At 34.2% G+C, this 12,596-nt stretch overlaps 1 protein-coding gene across 1 annotated transcript in view; it reads right to left on the bottom strand.

The window, feature by feature from the left end:
- Positions 1-142: 142 nt before the first annotated feature.
- Positions 143-12,596, bottom strand: part of wdr17 (WD repeat domain 17) — a gene marked incomplete at its 3' end in the record, with an annotated part of 72,078 nt that continues 59,624 nt past the window's right edge. The window contains exons 25-32 of the mRNA XM_079553280.1: positions 7,325-7,436; positions 7,108-7,249; positions 6,264-6,366; positions 5,101-5,202; positions 2,942-3,037; positions 2,003-2,067; positions 1,377-1,474; positions 143-262 (exon numbers count right to left, since the gene is read on the bottom strand). Of these exons, the coding sequence (XP_079409406.1) occupies positions 143-262; positions 1,377-1,474; positions 2,003-2,067; positions 2,942-3,037; positions 5,101-5,202; positions 6,264-6,366; positions 7,108-7,249; positions 7,325-7,436 (838 nt within the window). The remainder of the gene's footprint in view (positions 263-1,376; positions 1,475-2,002; positions 2,068-2,941; positions 3,038-5,100; positions 5,203-6,263; positions 6,367-7,107; positions 7,250-7,324; positions 7,437-12,596) is intronic.

The raw sequence follows: 12,596 nt of genomic DNA, 5'->3' as shown, positions 1-12,596 counted from the left end.
TTTTGGAGCTCACTCTTCTAAAACCATGTGCTTGTGAAGATTTGCCGTGAAATGCGACTGTGGGCGTCGTTCTTGGGGTGTGAACTTGCTCTTTGACTGCTAAAAAAAAAGTCTCCGCGGTGAGTTCCGGCCACAGTTTTTTTTAGAAAGGGTTGATGCGCAGCCCGGTGCCCAGGGGCGAGAAGGGGTTCACCTTGGCCCACATCAGAGCGTCGTTCAGCGAGATGGCAGATTTACCGTCCTCCAGCAGGAACACAGGGCCCTGGAGGAACAACGGGGGGGGGGGGACAGTGACGTGGGACGCTGGAATACACATGACTGAAGGAACAGCAGAGCGGAGATGAAAACAGTGGTGAGCCGCAATGATTTTGGGGTGGTTTATGGAGTTATTCAGAGGTGCCAAGGCAAATACTAAAGGAAAGATGCAGCTAAAGGACAACTATCAAGGTAAGCTACATGCTAAAGTTGTGCTAACAGCGGCTAAATGCTATCATTGGCAATCACAAGCGGTTTCATGTTGTGAAATATTGACCCCTTAACTCCCAGCTGAACCGAGCACATTTTCTCCAGTTTGGCTTTAACCCCAGTCCAAAAGCTTCTGGAAAAAGGTGTGAAAATAGAGACAGAACTGAGACGAAAACAATGATGGAAATGTGACAAAAAAGTGACGAAAAATTCATGAAAAAGTGGCAAAAATGTCACAAGAAATCGACAAAAAATTGACGAAAAATTGACAAAAAAATGACAAAAATATGACAAAAATTTGATAAAAAAATGACAAAATAATTACAAGAATGTGACAAAAAAGTGACAAAAATGTGAAAAAATGACGAAAAAATTGAGGAAAAAATGACAGAAATGTGTCAAAAAATGACAAAAATGTAAATAAAAATGTGACAAATAAAATGACAAAAATGTGACAAAATGTGACAAAAAATGACAAAAATGTGATAAAAAAAAGTGACAAAAATGTGAAAAAACTTACAAAAATATGACAAAAATGTGACAAATAAAATGACAAAAATGTGACAAAATGTGACAAAAAATGACAAAAATGTGATAAAAAAAGTGACAAAAATGTGAAAAAACTGACAAAAATATGACAAAAATGTGACAAAAAATGACAAAAATGTCAATGTTTTCTCACTTTTTTGTCACATTTCCATCATTGTTTTCGTCTCAGTTTTGTCGCTGTTTTTCACAGCTTTTTTCCAGAAGCTTTTGGATTGGGGTAAAGCCAAACTGGAGAAAATGTGCTCGGTTCAGGTGGGAGTTAAGGCCGTGTTCTGCTGCTGTGTTCCGCGTGTGTGCAGGTTTCGAGGACAAAGCTCTTTTCACCGTCATTCACAGTAAGAACTCCTTCTCCGCCGCCTCACCTGGATCCGGTGTCCGGTGAAGCAGGAGAGCTGGACGTCTGAGTGACTGGGCAGATTCGAGCCTGTGACGTAATCCGCTCCCACCAGGACTAACACCGCTGCGGAGCGACAACAGAGACGCACATGAAAAGATTGTTCTGGACTGATTTCTACGTCATTTTTTTGTTGGGTATTCAACTCATTTTTGTAACTTTTTTTTTCATTTTTTTTTTTCATTTTTTCATCAATTTTGTATTTATTTTTTGTAATTTTTTTGTCAAATTTTTATAAATTTTGTGTTATTTTTTGTCACATTTATTTCATTTTTTTTGTCAATTTTTTATTTAATTTTTGTAATTTTTTGTCAATTTTTTGTCATTTCTTCATCAACTTTCTGTAATTTTTTTGTCAAATTTTTATACATTTTTTGTTATTTTTAGTCACATTTTTTTCATTTTTTTGTCAATTTTTATTTAATCTTTTTCATTTTTTGTAAATTTTTTGTCATTTTTTTGTCCATTTTTTTATCATTTTTTTGTTGTTTTTTGTCATTTTTTTGTAATTTTTTTGTAATTTTTTGTCAAATTTTTGTTACTTTTTGTCTATGTACTTGTCTATGTATTTGCATAGACTAAATATTGTCTCACCGGGGTCTGTGGGCTCCAGTCTCCGCTCCAAACAGCAAAACTCTTCCCTTTGGCTTTCTGAAGAACTGCAACACAGACAAACATCCATTTCAACAAACCTTTCACTCTTCCACGAACATTTCTAAAGACCTCAAACAGTTTATGGTTAAAGTTTCTGTAATAATAATAATAATAATAATAATAATAATACATTTTATTTCAATAGCGCTTTTCAAGACACTCAAAGACGCTTTACAGAAAACAATCTAGTCGATTCTGGATGTGATGAAGGCGTGAATCAGAGTTTCAGCGGCAGAGAAAGTGAGGGATGGGCGGAGTCGTGATATGTTTTTGAGATGGAAGAAAGCAGTCCGGGTTATTTGCTTGACGTGGGGTTCGAAGGAAAGCGTGGGGTGGAGGAGAACACCGAGGTTGCGGATGAGCGGGGACGGAGTGACGGTGGTGCGGTCGAAGTTGAGGCAGACATCTTGAGCAGATTTGGTGATGTGTTTTGGGCCGATGATGATGACGTCTGTTTTGTCACTGTTTAGTTTTAGAAAGTTGTGTTTCATCCAGGTTTTGATGTCACTCAGGCAGTGGGTGAGGGTGGATATTGGAGTCTATGGATGTGGTGGAGATGTAGACCTGTGTGTCGTCAGCGTAGCAGTGAAAGTCAAGGCCGTGACGTCGGATGATGTTGCCAAGAGGGAGGATGTAGAGGATGAAGAGGAGAGGACCGAGCACCGAACCTTGGGGAACACCCTGAGATAGGGGGGCGATGGAGGAGGAGCAGCGGTTGATGTGGATGAACTTTCTGTAATTATGTGTGAAGGTCTTGTAGATTTTACAAACACAAAGGAGGAAGGGTAAGTGCTTTGAGTGTGCAGGATTACTCATGATCCAGGCGTGTTTTGGATGTGGGGAAACACGTAAACTCTTTGTTGGGTGTGAGTGACGCACCTGCTGGACTGAGTGCAGGCTCTCCAGGCGTCCAGTTCCACAGAAAGCTGTTCGATCTTCAGAGGGACACACACCTCCCTGCGCTTCAGCAGCTGACTGAGAGAGAGAAGAAAAACGCTGGTTATAAAAGCAAGAATAAACGTGTAGATCAGTGTTAATTATAACAAAACATATTTTAATTTAGCTTTAGTCTTTTGACGAAAATGTCATTTAATTTCAGTCGAAATGTAGTCAAACAATTCTCTTCAATTTTAGTTGAGACTAAATTTAAGACAAATTTAGTGGACTTTGCATTTATAATATTTATTATAATCATATTTAATCAGGTCCTCTGCTTCATGGAGCTGCTCCACATGAACAAAGCTCAGAGCTGCTCCTTTGGCAGAGGATTTACATTTGAGGCTCTTTCAGACGGTCAGTGGAAGTCTGGATGATTTTAGTCTCTTCTTTAAATTTTTATTTAGTCTCATTTTAGTCATAGTTTTAGTCTCATGAAAAACGTTTATTTTGGTTTTAGGAAAATTCTCGTCTGCAAAAATATCACATTGACTAAAATTATGACTAAATATTTTAGTCGACGAAAGTAACACTGGTGTCGATAAGTGCACGACGAGGTGTCCATTATCAGAAATAACAGGACGACGCGGAGGCGTGAACCGTCCGATGCGAAGCGGAGTCATTTCTGATAACGGACGCCTCGTCGCGCATTGTCCCGCTTACACCACGGCCCTGAGACTGAAACGGTTCATTGGGGCCTGTTTGCTTATTTTTTTAAGTCCTGGGCAGGAGTTATTTCACTTATTAAGATGATTTACCTGAAGCTAGTTCCAGTTCAGTTATTTATTGTTACTATGGAAACTGCAGAGGAGTGATATAAATACAGACGGCATCTCGTCATAGAAGGGGGCGTGGCTTCGCCGAGGGGGAAAATAGAATCTTTAGAGAAACACAATTTTCCCTCTTTTTAGCCATTTTCTGGTGGAAAATCAACTTATTTATCACATAAATAAAGTCAAATGTAAATCGGGCCCATATGGATATTTCCTCACAGCAGATTGTTCAGTAGAAGCTAACCGTTAGCATTAGCCCGATGCTAACATGTAATGTAGCATCAAGTTAGCATTCCCGTTATTCATGTGTTTATGGGCTGTTGAACCACTTTGCTCCTGCCAATGTCTTTGTTTCTTTATTTAGTAGAAACTATATTCATATTTCAGCATTTGTTAAAGTAGTTTTTGAATAATTAGAGAAAGTTTACATTTTTTCGAAATTGTTTTCCCCCTTAACTGTTTTAAAAAATGACCATATATGGGCGAGTCCAGAGATGCCGTCTGTATGTTAAGTGGTGACGTCACGGCTCTACTTCCGGGTTCGCAGATGTGCGAGAAACTACAAAAAACTCTTTAATATCCCAATAAATATTTCTGAAACTCAGCAGAGAGTTACTGAACATAATTATTTATCAGGCCCATGAGCCAAAAATGCTGCACCTACTGCTATAAAAGTAATATTTACCACAATCGCTACAACCCGGAGATAAATGTGGAGATAAATGCTAACGGCGCAGCAGCTACGCTAACCCCAGAAGTAGTGACTTTAGTAAATATTACTTTTTTAGCAGTATGTGCGCCATTTTTGGCTAATGAGTCTGAGAAATAAGTAGGTTCACACAACCATATTTAAATAGTGAAAACGTGGAAGAGCTTGGTAGCTTCTATCTTGACCTGTTTTGGAGCTATAGAGGAGAGAGGGAGAGGCTAAATGCTAACGCCGTCTGCGCTGTGTTTACGTGACTGAAGGCACGGGGGAAGATCAGACAGGTCCTAAAGAACTCGTCAAAGCTCAGGTAAGAACATATCTCAGTGTGTAAAAACGGTGGCCTATTCCTTTAAGAGTTTTTTATGTTTTTTTCTCACATATTTGCCGGTCTGCTATGACCTGGAAGCGGAAGTCGTGACGTCACATTTAACGTACAGAACCTGATTTAACTGTTAGACCACGGTATAAACAATGACAACTCAGGCGTCGAAGCTCATTTTAGCGAAAGCCTACAACTAAATACAATTGTGAAAATGTACGCCTTAAAAACATGTAAAAAGTGACTTCTGGGATGTTTTAACCGATCAAGAGACGAGCAGAAAGTATTTTTCACTTTGTACCTTGTGTATTCGTAAAGTGCGGGCACGATGCTGGTGTAGCGCCTCCTTATGGCCAACAGTCCCCCGATGTAACCGCACAGGATCAGCAGCTCACTGCGCAGTCTGAGGACACGGGGGCATTAGCACACACAATAAACAACATCAAAATGAGTTTCTTTAACCTCTTAACTCCCGCCTGAACCGAGAGCATTTTCTCCAGCTTTACCCAAATCCTGTAGGCCAGTGTAACGCCTCATTTGAAAGCTAAGATCTACAAAACTCATCGAAATGGATCGTTTTCCTCACTCATTTTTTTCCATCTTTTTGGGGGGGGGGGTTTCAACTAATTTTGTAACTTTTAGGTCATTTTTTTAAATCAATTTTTTGTAATTTTTTGTCTTTTTTTAATCAATTTGTTTGTCATTTTTTGGTATTTTTTTTGTCAAATTTGTAGTCAATTTTCAACAAAAAAAAGTCATTTTTTGTCACATTTTTTGTCATTTTTTTTGTCATTTTCGTCATATTTTTTGTCTTTTTTTAATCAATTTTTTTTGTCATTTTTTTGTCATTTTTTGTCTTTTTTTTGTCATTTTTTGTCACATTTTTGTCACATTTTTTGTCTTTTTTTAATGAATTTGTTTGTCATTTTTTTGGTATTTTTTTGTCAAATTTTTTGTCTTTTTTTGTCTTTTTTTAATGAATTTGTTTGTCATTTTTTGTCAATTTTTTTGTCATTTTCGTCACATTTTTTGTCTTTTTTTTAATCATTTTTTTTGTCACATTTTTTGTCTTTTTTTTAATAAATTTTTTTTGTCACATTTTTTGTCATTTTTTTGTCACATTTTTTGTCTTTTTTTAATCAATTTGTTTGTCATTTTTTGGTATTTTTTTTGTCAAATTTGTAGTCAATTTTCAAAAAAAAGTCATTTTTTGTCACATTTTCGTCACATTTTTTGTGTTTTTTTAATAAAAAATTGTTGTCGCATTTTTTGTCATTTATTCGTCACTTTTTATCAAAGTTCTCTCACTTTCTTGTCACATCTTCATCATTGTTTTCATCTCAGTTCTGTCTCTATTCTCACACCTTTTTCCCCAGAAGCTTTTGGACTGGGCTAAAGCCAAACTGGAGAAAATGTGCTTGGTTCAGGTGGGAGTTAAGGGGTTAAGTCTGAGCGCAGTTTTACTCGGTGAGCTGGGCCGATATGAGCAGGTCTGTCCTGATGTAGCTCAGCAGGTCCAGGATGGGCTGAACACTGTCCACCGTCCACTCACTGCCGCTCAGCTGCTCTGCAAGAACAAGACCACGGCACAGCATCCAGTATTTCACAAAAGGAAATCTTGAATCTTAGCAATGCACATGTGTTGTGCAAAAGATGGAAAGATGTACCGTAAAAAAAGAAAAGAATATTGGGTGGGATTCCTGTTAGTAGCAAATATAATATAATATAAATCCCATAGGCCAGGGGTAGGCAAGCTTTCTTAACCGGGGGACAATTTTTTTCATTGTTAAAACACCGAAGCCGCCAATTTAGGCCAAAGTAAAGCAACACACTGGAATAAATACCATCTTAAATGAGATAAATGACTTAAAATTGCTTGAATAAAGGTTCTTTATGTTGAGTCTGTTTGGACTAATGCAGGCTAAAGATACAAATGCTGATGCCAATGGAACGAGCATAAAAGCCACTTTGAAATCAGACAAATGAACTTTTACTTTTAAAAAGATTTGTTTTTCACTTGAAATTATACAATGTAATCTGAGTTAGGAGAATAATGACTTGTTCCATTGGCGATAAGATGCTTTATCTGATCTGAGACCAGACCAAATCTACTCAAACTGTAGATTGAATCTCTTAATTCAAGTAGGTTTCTGTCATTTCTTCCATAAAATTCTTATTATTTTTCCAGTGCACTTTCTACAAATGCCAGAGTTGTGCATGATATGACCTAATTGGGTGTATTGACAGTATTTCTCCCATTTAACCCGAAAAATGCTGACGTTGCCTACCCCTGCCACAGGCCAAGTACCTTTGACGTGGCCGATTCCTATCCTCAGAGCAGTGTCGGGTTCAGGGCTGAGCAGGTGATACTTAATGGATGAAAACAGGTCGCCCTCCGCCATGGCCTCCTCCGCTAAAGTCTTACACTCCTCTAAAGACGGCAGCCCACACTGAAAATCAAAACGCACATTTAAAGACGGACGAGTCAAACTAAGTACTGACAATAACTGGATGGACAAACTCACCCTCTCGTGCAGGCGGTTGATTTCAGGTGAACTCCCGGGATAAAACGCACAGAGCTTTGCCAGAAGGATGTGGTTCTCGGGGATCATGTGGAGCAGAGCGGTGGACAGCTCCCTGCAGAGACACAACAGAGAAGACAAAAGACAGTCATTCACAAAGCTGCACTCAAAGGAAGAGAGGATTTGTTTTGTTGTTTAAATATGTGTGTAGCTATAATTGTGTTACAGTTGCATATTTCTGCTTTTTGACTGATCATCATGTTCCGGTGGCTGAAGTTGTGACACTTTCTGTTCCTGTTCATTTCCTAATAAACTATACGTTAGACTCGTTAGAGTGTGTGAAATACTTGCTGTGTTTTTGTCACTTTGTTTGTTGCATTTTTGTTACTTTTTGGTCGCTTTTCTGCCACTTCTTTGTCTTTTTTTAAAATTATTTTTATCACTTTTTTGGTTACATTTAGTCAATTTTTTGTCACTTTTCTGCCGCTTTTGTGTCACTTTTTTGTTACATTTTTGTCACTTTTTTCCATTTTTTTGGGTACATTTTTGTCCTTTTTTTTTGTTGCATTTTTGTCACTTTTTTGTTATATTTTTGTCACTTTTTTGTTACATTTTTGTCAATTTTTCCCATTTTTTTTGTAACATTTTTGTCACTTTTTTGTTACATTTTGTCACTTTTTTCCATTTTTTTGGGTACATTTTTGTCCATTTTCTTTTGCATTTTTGTCATTTTTTTGTCACTTTTTTGCTACATTTTTGTCAATTTTGTGTCACTTTTTTGTAAAATTTTTGTCATTTTTTGTTACATTTAGTCAATATTTTGTCACTTTTCTGTCGCTTTTGTGTCACTTTTTTGTTACATTTTTGTCACTTTTTTTCAATTTTTTTGGTACATTTTTGTCCATTTTCTTTTGCATTTTTGTCACTTTTTTGTTACATTTTTGTCACTTTTTTGTTACATTTTTGTCAATTTTTTCAATTTTTTTAGTCATTTTTTGTCACTTTTTTTGCTACATTTTTTGTCAATCTTGTGTCACTTTTTTGTTAAATTTTTGTCACTTTTTGGTTACATTTAGTCAATTTTTTTTCACTTTTCTGTCGCTTTTGTGTCACTTTTTTGTTACATTTTTGTCACTTTTTTCCATTTTTTTTGGTACATTTTTGTCCATTTTCTTTTGCATTTTTGTCACTTTTTTGTTACATTTTGTCACTTTTTTCCATTTTTTTGGTACATTTTTGTCCATTTTTTTTTTTGCATTTTTGTCATTTTTTTGGTCACTTTTTTGCTACATTTTTGTCAATTTTGTGTCACTTTTTTGTTAAATTTTTGTCATTTTTTTGTTACATTTAGTCAATTTTTTGTCACTTTTCTGTCGCTTTTGTGTCACTTTTTTGTTACATTTTTGTCACTTTTTTGTTACATTTTTGTCAATTTTTTCAATTTTGTTAGTCATTTTTTGTCACTTTTTTTGCTACATTTTTTGTCAATCTTGTGTCACTTTTTTGTTAAATTTTTGTCACTTTTTTGTTACATTTAGTCAATTTTTTGTCACTTTTCTGTTGCTTTTGTGTCACTTTTTTGTTGCGTTTTCATCCTCGTTTTCATCGCTTTATTGATGCTTGATAAGACAACCATTCACACGACAACGCTGAATTCAAAGGAAGAGAGGATTTGTTTTGTTGTTTAAATATGTGTGTAGCTATAATTGTGTTATGGTTGCATATTTCTGCTTTTTGACTGATCATCATGTTCCGGTGGCTGAAGTTGTGACACTTTCTGTTCCTGTTCATTTCCTAATAAACGATATGTTAGACTCGTTAGAGCGTGTGAAATACTTGCTGTGTTTTTGTCACTTTGTTTGTTGCATTTTTGTTGCTTTTTGGTCGCTTTTCTGCCACTTCTTTGTCTTTTTTTTAAATTATTTTTATAACTTTTTTGGTTACATTTAGTCAATTTTTTGTCACTTTTCTGTCGCTTTTGTGTCACTTTTTGTTACATTTTTGTCACTTTTTTCCAATTTTTTTGGTACATTTTTGTCCATTTTCTTTTGCATTTTTGTCACTTTTTTGTTACTTTTTGTCACTTTTTTCCATTTTTTTGGGTACATTTTTGTCCATTTTTTTGTCCATTTTTGTCATTTTTTTGTCACTTTTTTGCTACATTTTTGTCAATTTTGTGTCACTTTTTTGTTAAATTCTTGTCACTTTTTTGGTTACATTTAGTCAATTTTTTGTCACTTTTCTGCCGCTTTTCTGTCACTTTTTTGTAAAATTTTTGTCACTTTTTTCCAATTTTTTTGGTACATTTTTGTCCATTTTCTTTTGCATTTTTGTCACTTTTTTGTTATATTTTTTTTCACTTTTTTTTGTTACATTTTTGTCACTTTTTTGTTACATTTTTGTCAATTTTTTCCAATTTTTTTGTAACATTTTTGTCACTTTTTTCCAATTTTTTTGGTACATTTTTGTCCATTTTCTTTTGCATTTTTGTCATTTTTTGTCACTTTTTTTGTTAAATTTTTGTCACTTTTTTGTCACTTTTCTGTTGCTTTTGTGTCACTTTTTGTTGCGTTTTCATCGCTATATTGATGCTTGATAAGACAACCATTCACACGATAACGCTGCACTCAAAGGAAGAGAGGATTTGTTTTGCTGTTTAAATATGTGTGTAGCTATAATTGTGTTATAGTTGCATATTTCTGCTTTTTGACTGATCATCATGTTCCGGTGGCTGAAGTTGTGACACTTTCTGTTCCTGTTCATTTCCTAATAAACGATATGTTAGACTCGTTAGAGCGTGTGAAATACTTGCTGTGTTTTTGTCACTTTGTTTGTTGCATTTTTGTTACTTTTTGGTCGCTTTTCTGCCACTTCTTTGTCTTTTTTTTAAATTATTTTTATCACTTTTTTTGTTACATTTAGTCAATTTTTTGTCACATTTCTGTCGCTTTTGTGTCACTTTTTTGTAAAATTTTTGACACTTTTTTCCAATTTTTTTGGTACATTTTTGTCCATTTTCTTTTGCATTTTTGTCACTTTTTTGTTACATTTTTGTCACTTTTTTGTTACATTTTTGTCAATTTTTCCCATTTTTTTTGTAACATTTTTGTCAATTTTGTGTAATTTTTTTGTTAAATTTTTGTCACTTTTTTGTTACATTTAGTCAATTTTTTGTCACTTTTCTGTTGCTTTTGTGTCACTTTTTTGTTGCGTTTTCATCCTCGTTTTCATCGCTTTATTGATGCTTGACAAGACAACCATTCACACGACAACGCTGCACTCAAAGGAAGAGAGGATTTGTTTTGCTGTTTAAATATGTGTGTAGCTATAATTGTGTTATGGTTGCATATTTCTGCTTTTTGACAGATCATCATGTTCCGGTGGCTGAAGTTGTGACACTTTCTGTTCCTGTTCATTTCCTAATAAACGATATGTTAGACTCGTTAGTGTAAGCAGATTCTAAAGACTCTGTGGTGGGCAGTGAGTTCCTGGTTGATCATCACTTATAGCGTGTGAAATACTTGCTGTATTTTTGTCACTTTGTTTGTTACATTTTTGTATAAAAAAATGTTACATTTTAGTCCATTTTTTGAAACATTTTTGTCAATTTTGTGTCACTTTTTTGTTACATTTTTGTCAATTTTGTGTCACTTTTTTGTTACATTTTTGTCACTTTTTTGTTACATTTTTGTAAATTTTGTGTCACTTTTTTGTTATATTTTTGTCACTTTTTTACATTTTTCCCCAATTTTTTTGTTACATTTTAGTTACATTTTTTGTCACTTTTCTGTCGCTTTTGTGTCACTTTTTTGTTACATTTGTCACTTTTTTTCCATTTTTTTTGTTACATTTTTGTCAAATTTTTGTCACTTTTCTGTCACTCTTTTGGTAAATTTTTGTCACTTTTTTTTTCACTTTTTTGTCATTTTTCTTTGTTACATTTTTGTTAATTTTGTGTCACTTTTTTGTTACATTTTTGTCACTTTTTTCCAATTTTTTTGGTACATTTTTGTCCATTTTCTTTTGCATTTTTGTCACTTTTTTGTTATATTTTTGTCACTTTTTTGTTACATTTTGTCACTTTTTTCCATTTTTTTGGTACATTTTTGTCCATTTTCTTTTGCATTTTTGTCACTTTTTTGTTACATTTTTGTCACTTTTTTGTTACATTTTTGTCAATTTTTTCCAATTTTTTTGTAACATTTTTGTCACTTTTTTCCAATTTTTTTGGTACATTTTTGTCCATTTTCTTTTGCATTTTTGTCATTTTTTGTCACTTTTTTTGCTACATTTTTGTCAATTTTGTGTCACTTTTTTGTTACATTTCTGTCACTTTTTTGTTACATTTAGTCAATTTTTTGTCACTTTTCTGTTGCTTTTGTGTCACTTTTTTGTTGCGTTTTCATCCTCGTTTTCATCGCTATATTGATGCTTGATAAGACAATCATTCACACGACAACGCTGCACTCAAAGGAAGAGAGGATTTGTTTTGTTGTTTAAATATGTGTGTAGCTTGTGTTATGGTTGCATATTTCTGCTTTTCGACAGATCATCATGTTCCGGTGGCTGAAGTTGTGACACTTTCTGTTCCTGTTCATTTCCTAATAAACGATATGTTAGACTCGTTAGTGTAAACAGATTCTAAAGACTCTGTGGTGGACAGTGAGTTCCTGGTTGATCATCACTTATAGCGTGTGAAATACTTGCTGTATTTTTGTCACTTTGTTTGTTACATTTTTGTCACTTTTTGGTCGCTTTTCTGCCACTTCTTTGTCTTTTTTTTAAATTATTTTTGTCACTTTTTTTGTTACATTTTTGTAAAAAAAAATGTTACATTTTAGTCAATTTTTTGTTACATTTTTGTCAATTTTGTGTCACTTTTTTGATACATTTTTGTCACTTTTTTTGTTACATTTAGTCAATTTTTTGTCACTTTTCTGTCGCTTTTGTGTCACTTTTTTGTTACATTTTTGTCACTTTTTTCCAATTTTTTTGGTACATTTTTTGTCCATTTTCTTTTGCATTTTTGTCATTTTTTTGTCATTTTTTGTTACATTTTTGTCAATTTTTGGTCACTTTTCTGCCACTTCTTTGTCTTTTTTTTAAATTATTGTTGTCACTTTTTTGTTACATTTTTGTCACATTTTTCAAAAAAATTTGGTACATTCTTGGCCATTTTTTTGTGTGCATTTTTGTCATTTTTTGTCACTTTTTTGTTACATTTTTGTCAATTTTGTTGCATTTTTGTTGCATTTTTGTCACTTTTTTGTTAAAT

The sequence above is a fragment of the Gobius niger genome (assembly GCF_951799975.1).
Source record: "Gobius niger genome assembly, chromosome: 3".
NCBI lineage: Eukaryota > Metazoa > Chordata > Actinopteri > Gobiiformes > Gobiidae > Gobius > Gobius niger.
The sequence above is the reverse complement of the archived record's forward strand: the minus strand, read 5'-3'. Positions and strand labels throughout refer to the sequence as shown.